This window comes from Lacerta agilis, chromosome 7 (assembly GCF_009819535.1).
Source record: "Lacerta agilis isolate rLacAgi1 chromosome 7, rLacAgi1.pri, whole genome shotgun sequence".
Taxonomy (NCBI): Eukaryota; Metazoa; Chordata; class Lepidosauria; order Squamata; family Lacertidae; genus Lacerta; species Lacerta agilis.
In genome coordinates, this window is record NC_046318.1 from 83,304,421 (window position 1) to 83,329,862 (window position 25,442).

The window sequence follows — 25,442 nt, forward strand, 5'->3', positions numbered from 1 at the left end:
AGTAGATAAATAGGTACCGCTCCGGCGGGAAGGTAAACGGCGTTTCCATGCGCTGCTCTGGTTCGCCAGAAGCGGCTTAGTCATGCTGGCCACATGCGGGACCACATAACACCGGTCCTGAAAGATCTACATTGGCTCCCAGTACGTTTCCAAGCACAATTCAAAGTGTTGGTGCTGACCTTTAAAGCCCTAAACGGCCTCGGTCCTGTATACCTGAACGAGCATCTCCATCCCCATCACTGAGCCCAGACACTGAGATCCAGCGCCGAGGGCCTTCTGGCGGTTCCCTCACCGCGAGAAGCAAAGCTACAGGGAACCAGGCAGAGGGCCTTCTCGGTAGTGGCGCCCGCCCTGTGGAACGCCCTCCCATCACAGGTCAAGGAGATAAACAACTACCTGACATTCAGAAAATACCTGAAGGCAGCCCTTTTCAGGGAAGTTTTTAATGTGTGATATTTTTGTACCTGATTTTTGTTGGAAGCCGCCCAGAGTGGCTGGGGAAATCCAGCCACATGGGCGGGGTACAAATAAATATTATTATTATTATTATTATTATTATTATTATTATTATTATTATTATTACATGACCCAGAAGCTGTACGCCGGCTCCCTCGGCCAGTAAAGCGAGATGAGCACCGCAACCCCAGAGTCGTCCTCGACTGGACCTAATGGTCAGTGGTACCTTTACCTTTACCTTTATGCAAATACAACATGCCTTCATTGCATGGGCCTTCTTGTTTTGCAGCTCTTTCTAATTGGCACAAGCTATATTTAGCATCAATTTGCACCCGGTTTCTCTCGCTCCCTAGGTGTCCCCATAGCTCATGTGTGATTGAGTCAGGATGCCTAGCAGATGCTGTTTTGGATACGCCCCGAAACTCATAATGGGGCTTAACGCAATTGCATACAAATTGCAATGTAAATTACCCTCTTAGATTGAGCCATTAATCCTCTCCAGGGAGAAGAACTTGGCTGCTTTTGCCAGGTGGTGAAATAGCTACACTGCGTTGGATTTTACTGGTGCAAACATGGGCCACTTATCCGCTTTTGGGCAGCCTAGGCTGTGTTCACACTCCCTTTTACCCCCTGATTTTCCAGTGCTGGGTCTTTCATCCACGTTCACACGACATTATCCAAAATAAATAGGTACCCTGTACTTCGAGATATTGCACGAGATTCCAACTCGACATTATGGAGATTTTTCTGGCATTAAGAGCTGTTTGGCAGTGGAACGGACTTCCTCGGACGGTGTCAGGCTCTCTTTCCTTGGAGGCTTTTAAACAGAGGTTAGAGACAGCCATCTGTCAGGGTTTCTGTTGCCGCAATTCCTGCATTGTAGGGGGTTGGACTAGATGATCCTTGGGGGGTCCCTTCCAAATCTGCAGTTCTATGGTTACTGTTTGATGTCCTGTTTATCAAACCAGTCCTTAAGCTGCCCCTAATTCATTCCTATGCAAACATAGCGTGAAGACAGTCCTGCCCTGTCAATGTCCCCTGGTCACTACACAAACAGAAACGAATCTGACACTAATGAAGCTGTGCTGATGTGGACATACATCAGCTTCAACTTCACTTTGCTCAAAGGGGCTAATGTGAACATGCCCTGGCATGTGCACCTTGGCCTGAACTCAAAAGAAGCTGCCTTATGCCAGCTCACACTCTTTCCACAGCTCCATAGTGTCTACTCTGACTGGCAGCAGCCCTCCATGGTTTCATGCAGAGGGTTGTCAGGCTAAGTGGATCTTTGCTCCAATCGGGCAGGGCTTTTTAATGCTCTTATACAGCACATCCTAATGATCTTTTTAAATAGATGCAGTATATATTAATTTCAATTTAATTGACTTGAATTGCCACACTAAGAGCTGGTTTGCATTTCTGAATACTATTGCGTGTTTGCATCAGACCCTGCCCTGTTAGATCTCTGCAAAACACGTTTTAATAGGAGACGGGGAAATGGAACTGAAATTTATGGTTCTGCTTTTCCTCATTGCTGCCTATGTGTGTCATGAGTTGTTGTTGTTGTTGTTTATTTGATTTCTTTTTTCTTTTTTATAAATAATTTTTATTCTTTTAATCTATAACACTACAGAAAATAAAATAAATTCACATATATTCATCCATTCTGGCTATCATAGCCGTGACTTCCCTCAGACCTTCCAAATGGCTTTCAAATTTCTATCTTTTAAATCTATACTTCTAAAATCTATCATTGCTTAAAATATCATATACATATTAATCACTTTAAAATTCATAATTACAATAATATTTCCACCTTTATCTACAAAGCTTCTTGAAGTCCTATAAACGTATTCAGTTGAGTATTATTGTCTCTCAAATAGTTCGTAAATTTAGACCAGTCTTTGATGAATTTCTGGTCCCGCTGTTCTTGGATTCTTCCCGTTATTTTGTCCAATTCTGCATATTCCATTAATTTCACTGTCCAATCTTCCTTTGTCGGTGTTTCTTCCTGTTTCCACCTTTGTGGTAACAAAATTCACTGCATATTGGAAAAATTTAACATCTTGCTTCTTAATGTCCGTACCTATAATACCCGATAAGAAAGCTTCTGGTTTTTTAACAAATGTATATTTCAACATTTTCCTCAGTTCATTATATATCATGTCCCAGTAAGCTCTTACCTTCTTACACTCCCACCACATATGGTAAAAGGTACCAACCTTTTCTTTAAATTTCCAACACTTATTATCAGTCTTACACATCTTTGCCAACTTAACTGGGGTAATGTACTATCTATACGTCATTTTTAACATATTTTCCTTTAGTGCACTGCATGCAGTAAATTTCATTCCTTCTTTCCACAGTTTTCCCCAATCCTCTAACATAATATTATATCCAAAGTCTTTTATTTGATTCCTTACCTGCCCTTACCCAGGGCAATTTGCAGCAGCTTGAAAACGCCAATATGAAAACCAGTTTGAAGCACGAGGCAGGCACCGGTTGCAGTTTAGCCTGCCGTGCAACATAGGGAACCAGCCCTTAAGAGGTGGGCAAGCTTGGATATTAAGAATGTAAGCAGAGCTTGCAGGATCAGGCCAGTGGCCAGGCTAGTCCGGCATCCTGTTCTCGATGTGGCCAGCCAGATGCTTGTGGGGAAATTGCAAGCAGGATCTAAGCACAAGAACAACTCTCCCCTTCTAGGGTTTCCAGAAACTGGTATTTAGAAGGATAAGTGCCGCAGACCACGGAGGCAGTGCAGAACCACCATGACTCGTAGCCTTAATAGCATTCTCCTCCCCCATGAATTTGTCTAGGTAAAGGTAAAGGAACCCCTGAGGATTAGGTCCAGTCGCGGACGACTCTGGGGTTGTGGCGCTCAGCTCCCTCTATAGGCCAAGGGAGCCGGCGTACAGCTTCTGGGTCATGTGGCCAGCATGACTAAGCCGCTTCTGGCGAACCAGAGCAGCGCACGGAAATGCCATTTAGCTTCCCACCGGATCGGTACCTATTTATCTACTTGTACTTTGACGTGCTTTCAAACTGCTAGGTGGGCAGGAGCTGGGACCGAGCAACGGGAGCTCACCCCGTCGCGGGGATTCAAACCGCCGACCTTCTGATCAGCAAGCCCTAGGCTCTGTGGTTTAACCCACAGCGCCACCCGTGTCCCTAATCCTCTGTTAAAGCCATCCGAACTGGGACAGCAGCACGGATGGAAAGGTGATAAAGTCCCGACCAGAGACAAATGGTGGAATGGATGAAATGGCAAAAGTGACCGGGAAAATCAGAAACCAGGAAGACAGAAACTTTAACAAGGAATGGGGAGAAATTATAAGTTATCTAAGAGAACACTGTAATTATCTAAAAACTTTGGTAGGATCATAGCAACACTTGTAATGTATGAAAAACTAAGGTTAAAAAAAATACGGATTTTTAAGATAAATGGACAAACTATCAGATGCGGTAGAAAAAGTTTGACAATGGAAACCATGGAGGTGGGGAGAGAAGTGTAAGGGTTCAGAGAATCCTATATGTTTATGATTATGATTAATGTTTAAATTCAAAGGTATATTGTAAAACTGAATTTAAAAATGAATGAATAAATAAAATAAAGCCATCCAAGTTGGTGGCCGTGACTGCCTCCTGTGGAAAGGAGTTCCACAGTCTAAATCTGCGCTGCACAAAAAAACTTCATTTTCGCTGTCCCGAATCATCGAACATTCAGCTGCATCGAATGCCCGTGAATTCTCATGCTATGAGAGAGGGATAAAAAGGTTCCTCTCTCTGCGTTCTCCATGCCAGTCATCATTTTACAAGTTCCTATCGTGTCTCCTCTTCTTCGCCTTTTCTCCAAACGCTGCAGCCTTTACTCCTAGAGGAGTTGCTCCATCTGCTTGACTGTTTTGGTGGCTCTTTCCCGAGCTTGAGAGATAGGGAAACCAGTTGCGATTACAGGGGGAAATGTCAAGTACTACACTTGGGCAAAAGAAATGAAAGGGACAAATACAGGATGGGTGACACCTGGCTTGAGAGCAGTACATGTAAAAAGGATCTAGGAGTCTTGGTAGACTACAAACTTGACATGAGTCAACAGTGTGATGCAGCAGCTAAAAAAGCAAATGCAATTCTGGGCTGCATCAATAGGAGTATAGCATCTAGTTCAAGGGAAGTAATAGTACCACTGTATTCCGCTCTGGTCAGACCTCACCTGGAATACTGTGTCCAGTTCTGGGCACCACAGTTCAAGAAGGATACTGACAAGCTGGAACGTGTCCAGAAGAGGGCAGCCAAAATGGTCAAAGGCCTGGAAACAATGCCTTATGAGGAACGGCTGAGGGAGCTGGGTATGTTTAGCCTGGAGAAGAGAAGGTTAAGGGGTGATATGATAGCCATGTTCAAATAAATAAAAGGATGTCATCTAGAGGAGGGAGAAAGGTTGTTTTCTGCTGCTCCAGAGAAGCGGACACGGGGCAATGAATTCAAACTACAAGAAAGAAGATTCCACCTAAACATGAGGAAGAACTTCCTGACAGTAAGAGCTGTTTGACAGTGGAATTTGCTACCAAGGAGTGTGGTGGAGTCTCCTTCTTTGGAGGTCTTTAAGCGGAGGCTTGACAGCCATCTGTCAGGAATGCTTTGATGGTGTTTCCTGCTTGGCAGGGGGTTGGACTGGATGGCCCTTGTGGTCCCTTCCAACTCTATCATTCTATGATTCTACAATGTTAGCATCCCAGCAACCAAATCTCATAGCATGCCAAAGCCAGAACACAACACTCTCATGTCACGCCAACTACCGTGTATGGGAGAATAGATGCAATGTTGGACTCGCCAAGGTGGCCTGGGTTCAAATTCCTACTCAGCTACGAAGCTTAGTTGGGGGCGGGTGTACTGCTAAATGAAGGCAACTCATTATCTCTGCTTAATGTACCTCGCAGGGCTGTTCTCGCTTCAATTGGATATTAACCTTTGAAATCTGCTGCATCAACTCATGGCTGCAGCTCCCACTCGCGATCTCCACATTGCAGTTGTGCAAGAGAGCAAGAGGACAACTTGTTCTTTCCCCCCATAATTTGTATTGATATTCATATAAAAAATTCAATTCAGTTTCAGTACAATATTCGCTCAACGTATTGCATTTTCATCCTTACTTCCATAGAATCATAGAGTTGGAAGAGACCACAAGGGCCATCCAGTCCAACCCCCTGCCAAGCAGGAAACACCATCAAAGCATTCCTGACAGATGGCTGTCAAGCCTCCGCTTAAAGACCTCCAAAGAAGGAGACTCCACCACACTCCTTGGCAGCAAATTCCACTGTCCAACAGCTCTTACTGTCAGGAAGTTCTTCCCCATGTTTAGGTGGAATCTTCTTTCTTGTAGTTTGAATCCATTGCCCCGTGTCCGCTTCTCTGGAGCAGCAGAAAACAACCTTTTACCCTCCTCTATATGACATCCTTTTATATATTTGAACATGGCTATCATATCACCCCTTAACCTTCTCTTCTCCAGGCTAAACATACCCAGCTCCCTAAGCCGTTCCTCATAAGGCATCGTTTCCAGGCCTTGGACCATTTTGGTTGCCCTCTTCTGGACACCTTCCAGCTTGTCAGTGTCCTTCTTGAACTGAGGTGCCCAGAACCGGACACAGTATTCATGTTCAAATCTGTCTACTGCCTTAAATGTAATACTTATTTCTATAACATGTATCCTACATTACATTCCTTTTTGACTTTATGATTCCTTTGCTTATATTTCCAATCCTGGCTGCTAGTATTATTATAATTTCATTTGACTATAATATTTTCCCAGGTATCCACAGCCTTTGTTCAAAAGCTCCCCCTAGTGGGCATTTGATGTCAAAGCCACCAGACCGCTAACCGAAAGAGATTCCAGCAAATCGGGACTCTCTCGTATTTCGGAGCCGGCATTTGACTTTCACTGCAGACGTCCTTTGGCGACGGAGAATACAGGGGCTCCGCGAATCTGCTTGGCTCTGTTTTGAAGGTTCTGTCAAGCTGGGCACTGGGAGGACATGATGCATAGAAGCAGGGCTAGATTTAGGTTTGAAGGTAATGGGGCCCTTTAGATGTCCAGCTGTCCTTTGTCAACAACAAATTGCCGCTGGTTTTTGTGTTGAATATATGCTATATCTGAAGAAGTGTGCATGCACACGAAAGCTCATACCAAGAACAAACTTAGTTGGTCTCTAAGGTGCTACTGGAAGAAATTTTTTATTTTGTTTTGAATATGCTATATGGTAATTTATGGACCTAATAGGTATCTAAACCAATTTGCACATGTGGCCATGCAACCATGCAGAATGTAGGCACCCTATATATATAGAAAGGAGCAAACCAGTGATATTTTAGGGAGCAGGCTAGCAGGCGGGGTCCATTACTTACATCATAGGAGCCTACACAACACAAAACACTGTTGCTATTGGCAATAACTGTGAATTAGGGTTAAAATCAGCAGGGGGGGAGGAATCGGGGAAGTCTGTAAAAGCAATGACGATAAGTGTAAAGCAAGTGGTTAAATTGGGAAAGAATTGCTGATCACCCCAGTGAGAGGGGGGTTTGTTTGGTATGCTCCCCTTGGTGGGAGAAAGGGGAGTTGGGAAAAATTTAATCATGTATTGTAATCTGGAATTAATTGGAAAAAATTTAATAAACATTATTTTAAAAAAACCACTGTTGCTGTATGTACGTTTTATTTTATTTGTTTTTTATCTTATATTTTGGAAATGTACATCCAGGTTTTTTCCCTTTAATTTTTTTTTTGGGGGGGGGTCCCCAAGAGAGTGGGGCCCTAAGCTATAGCTTGTTTAGCTTATACGTAAATCTGGCGCTGCTCAGAGGTACCACAGTGAGGGTCTGCCTGCAGATGTACAATGGAACTTTCTTTATATGTCAATCAGTCTGCAGGGGAGTCTATTGATTATTTTGCCTCTTTTTATGATCGAAAGACACTGATTTATCAATGAAACATGGGCTGAAGCAGCACAGGGGGGCTGAAAGCAATATGGTGGCTGTGTTTTAAACCCTGGTCGACCTCGAAGACCCTCTCCAGTCACGTAGGTGGGAATTCCTTTAAATTGGGGGGGGGGCAGAGAGTGGAGCCCTAAGCTATAGCTTGTTTAGCTTATACGTAAATCTGGCACTGCAGAAAAGTTACACAAACAACCTAGAATCAAAGAGTTGGAAGGGACCCCCGAGGGTCCTCTAGTCCAACCCCCTGCAGGGCAGGAATTCTGCCCACAGACCCCACCTTGGGAGGAGAGGGCGGGTGCTGCTCTTACAACAGTCTGGAATAAGGCCTGTTTGCAAGGGTAGTGGGGGGCTGGTCCGTGAGAGTGAAGGGGGCACTGCCCCACCAACCTCGGCCAGCCCCCACCTGCCGACATCCTGGGGGCGCCCTGGCTGTCGGCTTCTTCCTCCTTAGTCCCAGTGCTGCCTTTTTGCAGGACTTAGAAAGGAAGAGGAGGGTGAAGTAGTAAAATTTATTACGGCCATTGGCCCATATCAAGAACAAATCAGACAAGCGAACGAAACATAGAATTTAAAACAACTTGACATAAGACAATTAAAAAAAAAAAAAAACACGAGGCAGCAACGCTGCAATTTAAACAATATCAAATCTAGCAACCCATCAAGAACAACATTTTACCTCAATTTAGTTAATATATATACAGCATAGGGATTCAGCTAAAACTTAATTTAAGAGTTGATTAATAACTTAATCTCCTCTTAATGATACTTAGTATTAGTTAAAGTATCGAAACTATGCAGCGACCCATTTCTCTTTTTCTGGGATAGGACATTTATCAAAAATCTAGCGACTGCAAGAGATCTACTCGGTTCCTCATCATTCAATAAATGAATTAATTTAGCCTCCTGGGTTCTGTCAGCCTGTCCTATCAGAAACGGGGACAGAAATCTAGACCGGGCTGCCGAATAAGCTGGGCAGGAAAAAAGTATATGCTGTAATGTTTCTACGGAACCACTATTACAGTCGCATAGCAATGAGATCTGTCCATTTGAGAGTCTGCTGCCCATGACATTAGAAGGAAAGGCATTGAATCTGGCCTTGATAAAGGCATACCTATGCGCTGCCACAGAAATAGAAGATAAGTAAGATGGTAATTTCGTTATTGGTGCTAACCCCAGGTTTGTTGGTGAACAAGTGCCACCTCCTGTCAGAATGTTATGCTGGAGATCAACCTCCTTTAGCCTTATATTAACAGCTCTCTTGGCAGGGCCTAAATCCATTCCCAGTAGTTCAGATGGTGATAATCCAAGGGACACCAGTTTAGAATGTAGAATTTTTGCCCAAGGGCTGGGAAAGTTATCTCTCCAGAGACACTGCAGTAGATAAAGGTTAGGGAGTCTGTGCCATAATGACAACCAATAACTAAACATGCGTTTCCATAGGGTGCTTTCAAGTGATGTTATATTCAATTCCAGACGTATCGCCGAGTTGCTTACACATCGGGGTAGTTTTAATAACCGTCTCAGGAACTGGATTTGGATTGTAGAAGGGTGAAGTTAATTGGCTCTGGCGCCCCCTACTGTTGGCCTCCACCTTTACACCCCCACCAGCCCCAGAGGACACCAGCAACCACTGTACGAAGGTGATCAGCTGCAAAGGAGGAAGGGACTCTGGGGCTTTTTTTGCGTGCAGGAGAATGCAAAAGCTACAGCCCACCAACCCATGCTACAAGCCAGCTAGGGTGCATGCAGCCTTAGAAGGATTGTTTTAAAGAAGGAAGGCCGGCCATTGTGAGAACAGGATACTGGATTCGATGGGCCATTGGCCTGATCCAGCAGACTCCTCTTATGTCCTTAAGGCCTTCAGTAGGCATCTAACTGCCATACATTCTATTTCACTTTCATTTTGAAAACTGAAACTCTCCCAATCTCAAGCAGCCCAGGACTATCAAGAATGGCTAAGTCGGTAGAGTGTGAGAATAATAATAATAATAATAATAATAATAATAATAATAATAATAATAATAATAATAATAATAATAATTTGTTATTTGTTATTTGTACCCCGCCCATCTGGCTGGGTTTCCCCAGCCACTCTGGGTGGCTCCCAACAAAGATTAAAAATACATTAAAATATCACACATTTAAAACTTCCCTAAACAGGGCTGCCTTCAGGTGTCTTCTAAAAGTCAGGTAGTTGTTTATTTCTCTGACATCTGATGGGAGGGCGTTCCACAGGGAGGGTGCCACCACCGAGAAGGCCCTCTGCCTGGTTCCCTGTAGCTTTGTTCTTGTAGTGAGGGAACCGGCAGAAGGCCCTCGGTGCTGGACCTCCGTGTCCGGGCTGAATGATGGGGCTGGAGACGCTCCTTCAGGTATACAGGACCGAGGCCGTTTAGGGCTTTAAAGGTCAGCACCAACACTTTGAATTGTGCTCGGAAACGTACTGGGAGCCAATGTAGATCTCTCAGGACCAGTGTTATGTGGTCTCGGCGGCCACTCCCAGTCTCCAGTCTAACTTCCGCATTCTGGATTAATTGCAGTTTCTGGATCACCTTCAAAGGTAGCCCCACGTAGAGCGCATTGCAGTAGTCCAAGCGGGAGATAACTAGAGCATGCACCACTCTGGCGAGACAGTCCGTGGGCAGGTAGGGTCTCAGCCTGCGTACCAGATGGAGTTTGAGCAAAAATCATGGGTTTGAGCAAAAGGTTTCTTGCATTGCAAGGGGTTGGACTAGATGACCCCCATGGTCCCTTTGAACTCTGTAGTTCTGTGATTCTATGACCATAGCCAAGGATCAGCCACCTTCTACAAACCCCTTTCTTTCTGCCCAAAGGAGCTATTTTCCATTCCTTGGAAGCCTTTACAGTGGTACCTTGGTTCTCAAACGCCTTGGTACTCAAACACTGAAAACCCGGAAGTAAATGTTCCGGTTTTCACATGTTTTTCGGAAGCCAAATATCAGATGTTGCTGTCAGCTATTGTTTCTGGAGCACCTGCTCCAATCAGAAGCTGCGTCTTGGTTTTCGAATATTTCAGAAGTCAAACGAACTTCCAGAACGGATTAAGTTTGGCAGTTTCGTTTTTGCTATTTATTTTGCATTTTTTTTATTGAGGCTTTTTCGGTTAATTTATTTTTGTGACTGTGTGGAACCCAGTTCAGCTACTGATTGATTGATTGATTGATTGATTGACTTCGGAAATGGATAAAAGCCCTCCATCCAAACAATGACCATCATCAGTGCAGGCAAGGAAAAAATAATAATTTCAATTTTTATCATCTGCAATACTGTCTTATTTATTTTATAGTACAGTACGCCAATTATTGCGTTCATTTTATGGATCAATGATCTCGTTAGATAGTAAAATTCATGTTAAATTGCTGTTTATGGGGTTGTTTATAAAACTCTGCAATGGATTAATCCATTCTGCATTACTTTCTATGGGGAAAGCACGCCTCGTTTTTGGAACGCTTTGGTTTTGGAACGGACTTCCGGAACGGATTAAGTTTGAGAACCAAGGGACCACTGGTTAAGAAAACCACACATGGGAGGCTTGTCATATGTTCGCCACAGGGGGGCAGCACTCTTCCATTTACTCCCGCCTTTCTCCAGCTGGCTGATGAGAGAGGGAGAAAATATTTTCTCCGTCCATTCTCCCCATGCCAGGCATAATTTCGTAAACTTCTATCATGTCGCCTCCTGTTCACACTTTCTCCAAATGAAAAAGTCTCAAATGCTGGGTCCTTTTCTCACGGGGGGAGTTGCGCCACCCCATGGATTATTTTGGCTGCCCTTCTCTTCTCCTTCTCCAACTCTACATTATCCTTTTTGAGGCGAGGCAACCAGAACGCTACACAGTGATACAAACACGCAGGGGTGTAGCAAGGGGGGTGGTCCGCCCCAGGTTCCATAATGGAGGGGGTGACAAATTATCAAGGAACAAAAAAATTTGAGAGAAAAAAATTGAATTATTTTTTTTGAAATTTTTTTTGAATTAATTTTTTTGAAAATGCCTGCTCTGAAGGTCTTATCTTACTATACTAGGGATTATATAGCGTCATATACGAAATTTCATGCATATCAGTTAATATCTTGACCCTCCTCCACCAAAATAGCTGTTCACTTGGCTATTTTCCTATGTCGTGAAGGCTGAAATTTCAGTTCAGAGAACACTTACTGTTCCCAACCCTAACCCTGTGGAAAGCCATCTAATTAGATTTGATTTTGAGATGTTTTTTAGGAGGTAATTTAATTATTGCTTGATTTTATACCAATGTTATGTATCTGATGTTAGCCACCCTGAGCCCGACTTCGGCCGGGGAGGGTGGGGTATAAATAAAAGTTTTTTATTATTATTACTTGTTATTATTCCTTTGTAAGAAAATATGAAATAACGTAAAACCATTTTTGCAGCGGGGAGGGAAATCAATGGGGGGGGGGGTTGACAAGAAATTTCCCGCACCGGGTACCACCTGACCTTCCTATGCCTCTGTTCCCCAGATCATATGGCAAAGACCATGGAAGTGGATTGTAGGCTATATTCTCCTTGGTATAAGAGAGCTTTTACTGTAAGCTCCCCTTGTGTCCATCATGCTGTGCCCCTGAGGTCTACAGCTTGATGGAACCACGTCTCTTCTTTCCTTCTCCTTCTTGTTTTTTGAAATCATTTTTATTTGATTTTACAAATGTAAATTTATAACAGTACCAAATCCATATCCTTACACCATCTACAGTCACTTCCAAGCAGGGTGGATAAAAATCAATATTTTTAAATAATAATAAATAATAATAATAATAAAATAGGAGTTGGAAGAGTTGTAGAGTTGAAAGTTGTAGAGTTGGAAGGGATCCCCGACGGTCATCTAGTCCAACCCCTGCAGTGCAGGAATCCCAATACACGGTCCCCCATCCAATTCAAAACCACACCAAAGCCTGCTTAGCTTTGCTAGCAGGTTCCTTTTTTTAAAAAAAATGTTTATTAAGTTTTCAAAAGTTTACATACTTTCCTTTAATTTATCCATTGACTTCCCACCCCCTCCCTCCGTGGTGTTCTGTGTTTATCCTTTAATGCTGCATGTTTTAACTTATAACACGCCATATGTACATCCTGAGTTAGCCTTAATGCCTTCCTGCTGCTGCTCCTGTTTCAAATCCTGCTCCCGTTTCCTTGCAACAATAATAGTTCTTCAGATATTCTACAAAAGGTTTCCAAACCTCAAAGAATGTTTCGTCATTTTGATCTCCGATTTTTGCTGTTAGATTTGCCAGTTCCACATACTCCGTCCTTTTAATAAACCCTTTTTCCTTCGTTGGAACCTCGTCTTCTTTCCTTCTCCTCCTTGTTTTTTGAAATCATTTTTATTTGATTTTACAAGTGTAAATTTATAACAGTACCAAATCCATATCCATAAAATGAGATTTCTCTGAATCTCAAGACTTGCCCCCCCCACCCCCTCCATGGCTCCTATTGTCAACATTTCCAGCTGCGTATTATTTCATAGCCATATGTTTTATATCTATCCATATTGTCCATAGTATTTGTTACATTTCAAATGAGATTCTTTCCATTTTTGAGCATACATTATCCTTGCTCTTCTCGCTGCAGACATAAATAAATCAACCAACTTTTTCGGTACAGGGGTACCTTGGTTCTCAAACTCCGAAAACCCGGAAGCACCGTATTTTTTCACTCCATAAGACGCATTTTCCCCTCCTGAAAAGTAAAGGGAAATATCTGTGCGTCTTATGGAGCGAATGGTGGTCCCTGGAGCTGAATTGCCAAGGGGCCAAAAGAGGATTATTATTTTTTTACCAAGAGAAAAGGGGGTGTTGAAAGGACCCCGCTCAGCAGCTGATCAGCAAGAGATCGGGAGAGAGAGAAGAGTCCCGGCTCCCTTTCAGCCCCGCCCTCCTTTGTTGAATGTGCTGCAGAGGGAGGTTGTTTGACATGGGACTGGCTGATTAGATTATCTGTCTGGAAACTGTAGAAAAGGCTCCCTTTCCTTTAGAAGCTGCAGAAATGTGAGTTGAACGCCATAAAAACAGAGCTTTTCCTCTTTGCTTTTCCCCCTTTGCAAAAAACTGCAAAGCTTTTAGCTGATCCTCAAAAAAACAGGGCTTTCCCCTTTGCATAAAAAAGCTGCAAAACCTTTAGCTGGTCCTCAAAAAACCAGGGCTTTTCCCTTTGCAAAAAAAAAAAGCTGCAAAACGTTTAGCTGATCCTCAAAAAAAACAGGCCTTTTAGAGGAGGAAAACCAGGAACTTCCGGCAGCGACGCCATCGCGGGCGGTCGTGGGTTGCCTCGGCAGCGAGGCGACCCAGGCCGTCCCGGGGGTTGGAGCCCCGCTACCGCAAAGCGGGGCTCCGGTAAGGCGCGGGAAGAGCATCCCGCGCCTTGGGCTCCCCGGCGGGCCCACTATGGCTCCGAACCCTTCCCTCGTTCCCCCTGTAAAGGGGGAGTGGGGGTGAAGGGACTACGGAGCTGGGCTATAGGGGAAATGCCCCAACCGGGACGGCGAAGCGGCGGCCGCTGCTTGCGGTGAGCGACATCGTTCTCCCTGCAGAAAGAAAGAAAAAATGAAGCCTGGGGGTCGTGAGTACTGAACTGGATTTATTTTTGACATTTAACGACCCGGGAGGTATCACGAAAAGGAAGCCTGTTCGCCTCCCTTCGGTGCAAAGAAAATAACCGTATTGATAGACTGCTGTTACAGTGATGGTTACAATGTTACAACTTTTGACAAGTGAGACTGTTTGAATTTCCCTTCGGGGGCTAAGACAGTGGAAAATATCTCTTTTTGGATTTGCAATTCTTGCGCCCTGGCTCCAGGAAAAATGGCTGCGAAGGCTTGAGACTGAGCAGAAAAGTACTGGCACTAAGATGGAAAAACATGGAAATCTGACACCTATGCCCATTTCAGCCATGCTGGGTTTCGTTTTTGAGCTGGCCCTGGACTCTGGACTAAATGACGAACAAAGGATTATTTTTTTGAGGCTTGAACTGGCTAACCAGAAATTGGTGTTGTTGAACCGGGATATGGCAGAGAAGGTATTTCCCACAGAGGAGACTTTTCAGGACATTGCTGCAATGGAAGAGAACCTTGGCAAAGAGCTGAAGGGGATTATGGAAGAACAGAGCAAAACGGCTTGGCATCTCCGAGAAGAATTAAGTCTATCAACAAAAGAAGAATGGAATGTCGAAATGGAGAAGCTGGAAGACGAAGAATTGTGTACCCTGATGCTCTATGCAAGGATTCCTGTGAACTGTGTCTGGATCTGTGGATGTACAAGAAAAGAGGACAATTTGAGGAGTGGTTCTGAAGTAAGAAGGAAAAGGAAAATGGTTAGAAGTGGGATAGGATGAACTGTATTGTTATCTGGAAGCCGGTGTGTCAAGTTATTTCTTTTTAAGCTTTTGAACTAGATAAGGGATATTCTGTTTTATTTTATTTTTATTAGCAGCAGTTTTAGGGAAAGAAGTTGTTTGATATGATTTGATCCAAGAATAATTTGATAAGATATGAAGAATAAGTTGTTAAGATATGTTAATAATATGTTAAGATATAAAGAACAATATGTTTTGTTATTAACTATATGAAGTTACAATATGATTTGATTTTATACAAGATAAGGAGTGAAATATTATTGTAAACCAAAAAATAAGATCTTTTGAAGAATGTTTAGTTTTGAATTGTTAAGTGAATTTAATTTTAGAGATATGAAGTTATTAAAGTAAATTTGGAATAGGAGCCGAAGGAGAGAAAACAGGGGAAGTCAATAATGTAGATTCGACCAAGAATTTTTTTAAAAAAAAAAAAAACAAGAAGAAGAATCGTTGATGTGTTTGTAGTTGTTTAGTTATAGTGGTGGGTAAGTGTTGGGGTTTATGTTGGTGAAGGTGATGGAGTGTTTTGTGTTATGGAAAAACCAATAAATTCTTTATTTAAAAAAAAAAAGGAAAACCAGAAAAATATTTTTTTTCTTGTTTCCTCCTCTAAAAACGAGGTGCGCCCTATGGTCTGGTGCGCCCTATGGAGCGAAAAATATGGTAGGTGTTCTTGTTTTCAAATGTTTCTCAGAAGCCAAACATCTGATGTTGCTGTCAGCTATTGTTTCTGGGGCGCCTGCACCAATCAGAAGCTGTGCCTTGGTTTTTGAACATTTCGGAAGTCAAATGGACTTTCGGAACTGATTAAGTTTGGCACTTTTGTTTTTGCTATTGATTTTGTTTTTGTTTTTGAGGTTTTGTGGAAATTGATTGATTGATTTTGTGACTGCGGAAATGGGGAAAAAACCACCCAAACAATGACTAACATCAGTGCAGGTAAGAAAAAAATTGCATTTTAATTTTTGTCATCTACAATACTGTCTTATGTATTTTATTTTATTGTACAGTACATTGATTATTGCTTTCATTTTATGGATCAATGACCTCGCTAGATAGTAAAATTCATTTTAAATTGCTGTTTTAGGGGTTGTTTTTAAAAGTCTGGAACGGGATAATTTGTTTTGCATTACTTTCTATGGGCAAGGGCGCCTTGGTTTCGGAACGCTTTGGTTTTGGAACGGACTTCTGGAACGGATTGAGTTTGAGAACCAAGGTGCCACTGTATATCCGTTTCTATAATCCCTAAAAGAAAAGCTCCGGGTTTCTTAGGGAACATCATCAGATGGGATAGCAGTTTTATCGCTGCACCCCTTAGGAGGGCAGGGTGTTTAAAGGGTGAAAATGGGCAGATCTGGCCTTGAGACCTGGTAGCCCTATGCTAAGTTGGCTTCTCAAACAGCCACCGGGAAGGGGGTTGCATCTGAACACAGATCCGAACACAGAGCCCGTCACCGGGTCTCGTTTTTAGCTGCCACGTGACCGAAAAGGTTGCAGAGGAAACTTTGGCAACAGGATGTTCCGAAGGAGCCAATGCCTATATCCATGTTGAGGTTCGGGCAGCTCGGCGAACACTTCTTGGTGATTCTCTTTCTGACGGTCAAGAAGCCTTCGGAATGGAAGGGGGAAGAGAAGGAGAAAGCGTTATTCTACTGGCCCCACCTGGGTTGCAAGGAGAAAACAGTTTTATAGGTGAATGTGAGGAATAAAGATGCATTGTATTCCCAGGGGCTAAAAAGGAAAGGTTGCTAGCTTGCCTTTTTGAAAGGTCAAATGGTTGCTCCAGTTAATGGTTGCTCCTTGTAAAAGGAGCTTTGCTTTCCCCCCTTTGCAAAAAAAGCTGCAAAACTTTTAGCTGATCCTAAAAAAAACAGGGTTTTTCCCTTTGCAAAAAAGCTACCAAACGTTTAGCTGATCCTCAAAAAAACAGGGCTTTTAGAGGAGGAAAACCAGAAAAAAAATTCTGGGTTTCCTCCTCTAAAAACGAGGTGCGCCCTATGGAGCGAAAAATACGGAATGGCTTAGCGCCAGTTGCCCGAAACAGCCGGAGGGGGAGTTGCTCTCGCACTCAGATTCCCGTTGGGGCATCTGGTTGGTCCCTGTAAGAAGAGGATGGCGCACTAGATGGGCCCTGATTCAGCAGGTTATTCTCATGTTTTTAATGTGCTGGATAAAAAGCAGGCCTTCCAAAACCACTGCCCTGTTTGTCAGTAGTGGATGCAGGGAAATCAGCAATCTCCTGGGCTGGGCAGTTAAAAAGCTTTTCATTGGTGGCGGCTGGTGGGACAGTCTCAAACAGAAATGGGGGGGGGGGGTTCTTCCACAGCCCTGTTACCTTGAGCTGGATTTTGGCAAGGATTGACAGTTTCTGCAAAAAGGGCTAGATTTCAGGGCAGGAGACCAGGATCTCAGTTACCGGGTGGGTCCCAAATGCCATACCTCCTGAGAATGTTTGTTTGTTTAGAAAAAGTAAATAAATAAATAAGAATAAAAATGTGTAACTCACCACCAAGACCATTCCATTGTAGCTATCCAACCTCCCACAATTTTAACACCTCTTGCGATGGTTTGAGCCCTTTCCGTTTTAACAGTACAAAATCTACAAACACCTTCCACATTTCTTCAAAATCATTTCTCCTGCACATTCCCCGTCTTTCCTTAATGGCACATGTTTATTTGTCATTAACAGCTATACCCCACAACTCTTTGTACCATTCTTCCATTTTATATTCTGCTTGCCCCTGCCACTTCTTGGCTATCATAACTCATACGGCTGTCAATAAATTTGTGAGCCAGTCCTTCATAGCCTGCGAACCTTCCACCCCATCGTAAATTGATAACAATGCTACCTCTGGACTTTCGGTCAGCTTTAACCCATTCATTTCTGTTATCTCCTTAAAAACCTTTTGCGAAAAAAATTTTGTACATATTTACACCCCCACAACATGTGAACATAATTCCCCGTTTCCTGGCATCGATCCTAGAACATTCTGCCCGAAAAGCACATAACCAAATGTTGCTTTCGCTGCAACATTTTAGAGCTTAAAAAAAATGGGTTGATTGTCCTGCTGAACCGGAAACCTGCTTTCAACGTACCAATCTTGAAAGAGGCGACCGTGGTCACGCAGTGGTTGTCGTTCTCCGAGCATTTGGTGGCCTTCAGGCAAGACCAGTTGCTGGACGATTGTTCGCACGTGAAGCACACCAGCGGGTGAACTGGGGAAAGACGATGCACGGAGTTATTGAATTAAAGCAAAAGCATGTGGTGATACGTTGGGAGAAAGATGTGGGACATAATACAGTGGTATCTCCGATTGCGAACGGGATCTGTTCCGGAGGTGCGGCCATATCCCGGAGTTTTCTCAACCGGAGGACCGCTTCTGCGCATGTGTGAGCGGCGAAACACTTCTGGGTTTTCCGCTTTCGCAACCCGAAGTTTATGTTACCCGAGGGTAACATAACCCAAGTTTCCACTGTATACAAGTGACAGGCTGGGAGAAGCTATGGAAAGCAGATCTGAAATTTAAGGCATGTTCTTTACTGAAAGAAAAAATTATGAAAATGATGTGCCGGTGGTATTTGACCCCGGTAAAAAATGTACAGAGCAAAAAATGTACAGAACAAGTACCAATATATGCTGGGAATGTGAAGAAAAAGAATGTACTTTTTATCATATGCGGTGGACGTGTAAAGTAACTAAAAACTTTGGGGAAATGATATATAATGAAATGGGGGGGGGGATGTTCAAAATAACTTTAGTTAAAAAACCAGAAGCTTTCTTATTAGGAAATATAGGTACTGAGATCCCAAAGGACCAGAGGAAACTGTTCATGTATGCCACAAAGGCCACTCGGATGCTACTAGCCCAGAGATGGAAGGAAGAGATAACCCTGACCAGAGAAGAATGGCAAATCAAGTAGATGGACTATGCCGATATGTCAAAACTAACTGGGAAGCTCAGGAATCAAGGAGACAAGAAATTTTAAAAAGAATGCGAACTGTATATAATGCAGTGCTTTTTCTGGTCAGGGTTATCTCTTCCTTCCATCCCTGACCAGAAAAAGCACTGCATTATATATAGTTAAAATACAGCAAAGGTTTTGTTAGCATGCCAGCATTTGAGGGATAAGGGAAGGGAAGTAAGACAAAGGAAAGACGGTGGAGTAAACAAACTTTGAAGAATGCACTGGATAGTAACCATACGAGAAAGTGTTGTGTTGTAAGCATTCAAATTGAAACCTAGTCGAAGCAAGGGGATTTGATAGGAAGTCAGACTAAAAGGTTTTTATTTTTATTTTCACTATCATTTATCTTTCTTTTTTTCCTTTTTCCTCCTTTTTTCTTTCCCCATTATAAAAGGATTTGGCAAAAGGCCATAGGTCCAGAAGGATGAAAGTATGACACAAACAACCAATGAGTACTGTATTTAATTTTATTAAAATTTTGTATTGGTTTGAGTTGGTTTGGTAAATCACTGGATAAGATATTCATTTACATTTGATATGCATTTGCTACTTTGTTAATTTGAAATTTATTCGGGAACAAAGTTATGCATTTGTTGTTTGTTAATTTGAAGAAAAGACTCCCTAGAAAAGACCCTGATGTTGGGAAAGATGGAGGGCACAAGGAGAAGGGGACGACAGAGGACGAGATGGTTGGACAGAGTTCTCGAAGCGACTAGCATGAGTTTGGTCAAACTGCGGGAGGCAGTGAAGGATAGGCGTGCCTGGCGTGCTCTGGTCCATGGGGTCACGAAGAGTCGGACACGACTGAACAACAACAACAACAAAACATTTTGTGAATCTTTGTACTTTTGTCCATTTACTGTATTTATTTTTCCTGATTTGAACTATAAAATGTTGGTTTTCTTGAGTCAAAATGAGAGTATTCCTATTCCTATTCTTATTCCTATTCCTATCCACACTTAGTGTTGCGCTGTGTTTCTAGCCACAGGTTCATGTTCGAACACTGTTCTTTTCTTTCTTTCTTTCTTTCTTTCTTTCTTTCTTTCTTTCTTTCTCTCTCTCTCACTCCCAAAGGAGTCTCCTGTAAAGACTAAAGGCTCATCCACACTTAGTGTTGCGCTGTGTTTCTAGCCACAGGTTCATGTTCAAACACTGTTCTTTTCTTTCTTTCTTTCTCTCTCTCTCTCTCTCTCTCTCTCTCTCTCTCTCTCTCTCTCTCTCTCTCTTTCCCCCCAGTGCCTTCCCCGTGAAGACCTTCATTCCCCTTAATGGCTCATCATCCAGGTTCTCAGCTCACCAGGTGGCTATTCCAAGAATCAGAAGCCTTGATCAAATTCTATCACTTACTGGACCCGGAGATTAAGGGGTCTGGCACCCAGTTTAACACCGCAAACTCATAACAGTGCTTAGTGGGATGAGGCTCCCAGTTCCAGGACAAAGGGGTCATTTGTTCCTTTTCTCGGAGTCTGTACCAAGAGTCCTTGCGGTGCGCTTTTGCTGCACAAAATCCTATTTGAGGCAGAGACTTAAAGAAGGGTCATTGAATTGCAGAGCTGGAGGGGCCCCCACAGGTCATTTGATCCCCTGCAATATGGGATCGCTGACAGATGGCCTGACAGATCCCCCCTCCCTTCCTTGTACAATATCCAGAGACTTCTGGATGGTTTTACAACATCTTTGCTAGAAATGCTAGTAAATTCCTGCCCTCCACGAGAACGCAGGCAGGTGAACTGGGCTGAGCTGGAAACGATTATCCCCATCCGTGCCTGAGGCTGGTCTGGGTTTCCTGAAAAACAGGCAAATTCCACCGTTCTTGGAATCAAGAGGGACTAGCAGCTTGTGCTGTCAAAGCTGGGCAGGCTTACCTTCGTTTGTGCAGAGGAGCAGCACGCAGATAGGAACAAGGAAGGACGTCTTCATCTTCAAGGGATCCCGTTTGCCTTGAACTGGATCCTCCGGGGCTGTTCATAAACCTTAGAGGTGTGCCGGGGCGATGGGCTGAGCAGCTCCACTCCTTCCCAGCTGGATGGGAACGTCTGTGGACAATGGAATGTGGTGGGTGACTCACCGGTGCCATGCCTTCAGGAACAGCCCATCGCCAGGGGAAGGTGTTACTTCCAGAAATCATTTGTTGCCTCGGCCCAGTAGACCTGAAGGAGCGTCTCCACCCCCATCGTTCAGCCCAACACCGGGGTCCAGCTCCGAGGGCCTTCTGGCAGTTCCCCCACTGCGAGAAGTGAGCTTACAAGGAAGCAGGCAGAGGGCCTTCTTGGTGGTGGCGCCCTCCCATCAGATGTCAAGGACATAAACAACTATCTGACTTTTAGAAAACATCAGGCGGCCAGTGGCAGAGCTTCATGCTCCGGCACTGGGGGCGGAGAGCAGGCGGGGGCAGGGCTGACGCACGCCCCGGAAATGTGGGACGCGAGTTCTGGGGGTGGGGCGCCCAGTGCGTGCAGGGGGGGCAACCACGATGGAACCCCACCGGGATCGCGCTGCTGGGGGCATTCGCTCCCACCGCCCCCCTCCGCCAGTGCAGAAGGCAGCCCTGTTTAAGGAAGTTTTCAGTGCCTGATATTTGGTTGTGCTTTTACATACATACATACATTCTTTTTATTCAACCGTCAGTCAGAAAGAATACATTTGTACAGAATTAAAAAACCTCTGAAGGAACTTTGAAGAAGAAGAAGAAGAAGAAGAAGAAGAAGAAGAAGAAAAAAGGAAGACATAACCCACAATGGAATGGAGCTAGACAGATAGCCCCATATCGAGGTTGTGCTTTTAATTTTAACAAGGAGAAATGTAAAGTACTACACTTGGGAAAAAAGAAATGAAAGGCAGAAATACAGGATGGGTGACACCTGGCTTGAGAGCAGTACATGTGAACAGGATCTAGGAGTCTTGGTAGACCATAAACTTGACATGAGTCAACAGTGTGATGCAGCAGCTAAAAAAGCCAATGCAATTCTGGGCTGCATCAATAGGAGTATAGCATCTAGATCAAGGGAAGTAATAGTACCATTGTATTCTGCTCTGGTCAGACCTCACCTGAAATACTGTGTCCAGTTCTGGGCACCACAGTTCAAGAAGGATACTGACAAGCTGGAACGTGTCCAGAAGAGGGCAACCAAAATGGTCCAAGGCCTGGAAATGATGCCTTATGAGGAACAGCTTAGGGAGCTGGGTATGTTTAGCCTGGAGAAGAGAAGGTTAAGGGGTGATATGATAGCCATGTTCAAATATATAAAAGGATGTCACATAGAGGAGGGAGAAAGGTTGTTTTCTGCTGCTCCAGAGAAGCGGACACGGGGCAATGGATTCAAACTACAAGAAAGAAGATTCCAACTAAACATTAGGAAGGACTTCCTGACAGCAAGAGCTGTTGGACAGTGGAATTTGCTGCCAAGGAGTGTGGTGGAGTCTCCTTCTTTGGAGGTCTTTAAGCGGAGGCTTGACAGCCATCTGTCAGGAATGCTTTGATGGTGTTTCCTGCTTGGCAGGGGGTTGCACTGGATGGCCCTTGGGGTCTCTTCCAACTCTAGGATTCTGTGATTCTATGATTCTAATTCTGTTGGGAGCCACCCAGATTTGCTGTGGAAACCCAGCCAGATGGGCATAGCTGTCAACTTTTCCCTTTTTAAAGGGAAATTCCCTTATTCTGAATGGGATTCCTTGCAAGAAAAGGGAAAAGTTGACAGTTATGCAGATGGGTGGGGTATAAATATATTATTATTATTATTATTATTATTATTATTATTATTATTATTATTATTATTAGTGTCCCGGTCTTCCTCTGTAAGGGGACAAAGTGCTTGAGATGGCTTCCACAGCATTCGGTCTAATTCCATAGAATCCTAGAGTTGGAAGGGGTCCCATGTGTCATCTAGTCCAACCCCCTGCATGACACATGGCATCCTTGTTGTGTTACGAACACGGTGACTCAGGACTGTCAGCTTCCCGTGATGAAGGATTGAGGATTGGAGAGGTCGTTTGTGGTATTATGGCAGAGGACAAAGCTTTTCGCTTTTTGTTTTTTTGTTTTTTTTACTGTACCTGCCTGTCGTTATTAAAACTCAATAAAGATTAAAAATAAAATACAAAATACAAAATTGTCCAGTAGCACCTTATAAACCAACTTAAAAATGCTTATATGAAAGCTCATACCAGAACAAACTTAGTTGGTCTATAAGGTCTCCTGGAAAATTATTATTATTATTATTATTATTATTATTATTATTATTATTATTATTATTATTATTATTATTATTTCGACTGTGTCAGACCAACACAGCTACCTACCTGAAAATTAAAAAAATAAATAATTTGAAGGAAAGGAACCCCGGGTGGCAAACGAGTGATAAAACATTTCGTCGTAGCTGTGACTTGGAGACTCTGTGGAACCTCCATGGTCAGAAGCAGTGTACCTCTGAATGTCGCTCGCTTGGGGGGGGGGAAGCAGGCAGAGAATCCTCTTGCCTTCATTCCCTGTTGGGCAGCAGAGGCTGGGCAGGTGGATCTTTGAATGCTTTGATGGTGTTTCCTGCTTGGCAGGGGGTTGGACTGGATGGCCCTTGTGGTCTCTTCCCACTCTATGATTCTATGATTCTATGATTCTATCTTTGGCCTCATCCTGCACGGTTCTTCTTATGACTCCTGAGATGGCCCAACACCACAGGGGTTTGCATAACTACACCCCATTGGAAAGGTCGGCAGGTGCATCGTGATGCTGCAGAGACCGTGCACACCTCTGAGGTGCAGCTACTGGAAAAACCACTCCTGCAGCTTCCAAGGGCAGGGCAAGCACCTCAAGCCACATTATCCCGGGACTGGAAGTCGATGGTGTGATCATGGTGGGTGAATAAAGCAACCACTCAGGGCATTTTGAAATTTTCAGGTGTCGGAAGATTATGTAAAGGGGATAAAAAATGGATAACCATGGAACTCCGAAACCGGAAGGGAAAAAGAGTGTATGAGTATGGCAAGAAGCATTTAATTAATCGATAGAAGGTGATTAATTAATATCTGAAATTGGAATCAGAAGAGATTTAGGCTACAGTATTTAGAAGTTAAGTTAAGAGAGGATATAAGAAGCTGGAGATGTGTAATGTTTATTAGTTAGACATAAGATTTTAAGATATATGATGATTAGGATTGGTGAGATTAAGATTAGTTGTGAGATAGAAGATTTTACAATGTTACAAAGTTACCAAAGAAGATTAGAATTGAACGCAGAAGAGAGGATGTGAGGAAGTCCCAGAACAATGATTATAAAGAGGATAAGGATGGATAAGTGTTTTTCTTTTCGTATTTTTGTATTGTTTTTTGTTGTATATGTAGTTTTTGTATTTTGTATGTTTTTATGGCTAAAATCCAATAAATTCTCATTAAAAAAAAAAAAAAATTCAGATGTCGACTCCCCTCTGGAAAGAAAAGAACCGGAGCCTTCAGATTTCAACCTGCTTTAATATTTTTAACTTTTGTACATCGGCTGTCATTTTTATTTTATCGTTCAATATTTTGGCAAGACACTTTTGAGGCTGCTGGGTTTTGTCTGGCATTTTTTTTTACAATTGAGCGGAATATAGATTTCTGAAAGTAAATGAATAAAATAAGAGCCACAGCCCCAGTGCAGAGACCACCTCCTTTCAGACCAGGACGAAAGGAGAGATCCCATGAGGTCATTTCAGGCCATTCCGTGAAATTTATAGGGTGTGGATTCAGGAGAGATTGAAGAAAGGATCCTTTTGCTCAGCTTCATAACATGCAGGGAGTTTTCTTCATAGGAACATAGGAAGCTGCCATATGGTGAATCAGACTATCCATAGGAACATAAGAACAGCATGGATGGGTTATAAGTCATCATTATCACCATCATCTCCTGGGTGATGTGGATGTAATTAGGTAGTTGAATGCGCATGCGTACTCCGCCCATTTCCCATCCACTCTGTGCAGCCCCGGGCACTGGCAACCCATGCTATGCCACTGAAGCCATGCAAGTTGGGGACCATCACTGCCCTCCTATGGGAGTAAGTTCTGCAGGTTACCTACGCGCTGCGTGAAGAAGGGCTTTCTTTCACTTGCCCACCCAGATAAATTAGGAGAAAGGAGTGGGAAGAGAGGGTGCTGGCACAGATCGCAGTACATGTGTTGCACACCTTCCTTGCATGTGTCTTCTGGCACCAAGCAACCATTTATTTCCTGGTAAACACAGGCTCGAAGGAACATGCCACAGGCATGTGGCAGTTTCTCGCTCCCAGCAGTTGCATCTGGTTTCACACCAACAGGTAACACTGCACAAGGGCAGTGGCGTACGGAGACGCTTTGCCACCCAGAGCGGCAAACGCAGGGGCACCCCCCGGGGGCGAGGTGCCGCTCCGTAGCGCGCGTGCATCATGACGTCACAACACATGCGTGCTACGGAGCACAGTCCGTCCAGGTTGCCGGGCGCAAGCAGCCGCTGCATGGAGGGCTGCGGCAGTCCATCTGTGCGGCGGCTGCTCGCACAGCAACTCGCAAGGCTGCCAGGCGCAAGTGCTCACATGCGCAGTCCACCCCGGATGCGGGGCACGAGCAGCAGCCCGTCCGGGCGGCAGCTGCACATGCGGCAACTCGTAAGGCTGCAGCGCGCGAGCAGCCACCACACGGAAGTG

The 25,442-nt window shown here is 43.8% G+C and overlaps 1 protein-coding gene across 1 annotated transcript; it reads right to left on the reverse strand.

Moving 5' to 3' along the window:
- Positions 1–16,122: 16,122 nt before the first annotated feature.
- LOC117050490 (lymphocyte antigen 6E-like) lies at positions 16,123–20,808 on the reverse strand. Its single transcript, XM_033156157.1, has 4 exons — positions 20,658–20,808; positions 17,924–18,043; positions 16,841–16,926; positions 16,123–16,476 (listed from the first exon to the last, which is right to left on the reverse strand). The coding sequence occupies exons 1-4, from the start codon at positions 20,710–20,712 to the stop codon at positions 16,279–16,281; spliced, it is 459 nt and encodes a 152-aa protein (XP_033012048.1). The 5' UTR covers positions 20,713–20,808; the 3' UTR covers positions 16,123–16,278.
- Between the last annotated feature and the right edge of the window lie 4,634 nt (positions 20,809–25,442).

Coding starts and splice junctions, on each gene's coding strand:
- LOC117050490 (XM_033156157.1), bottom strand. CDS start 20,712: ATGAAGACGTCCTTCCTTGTTCCTATCTGCGTGCTGCTCCTCTGCACA. Junction 16,927..17,923: donor GGTCGCCTCTTTCAAGATTG/GTACGTTGAAAG, acceptor CTCTTCTTACAG/GGACCAACCAGATGCCCCAA. Junction 16,477..16,840: donor AACTGGCGCTAAGCCATTCC/GTATTTTTCGCT, acceptor TGGGGCCAGTAG/AATAACGCTTTCTCCTTCTC.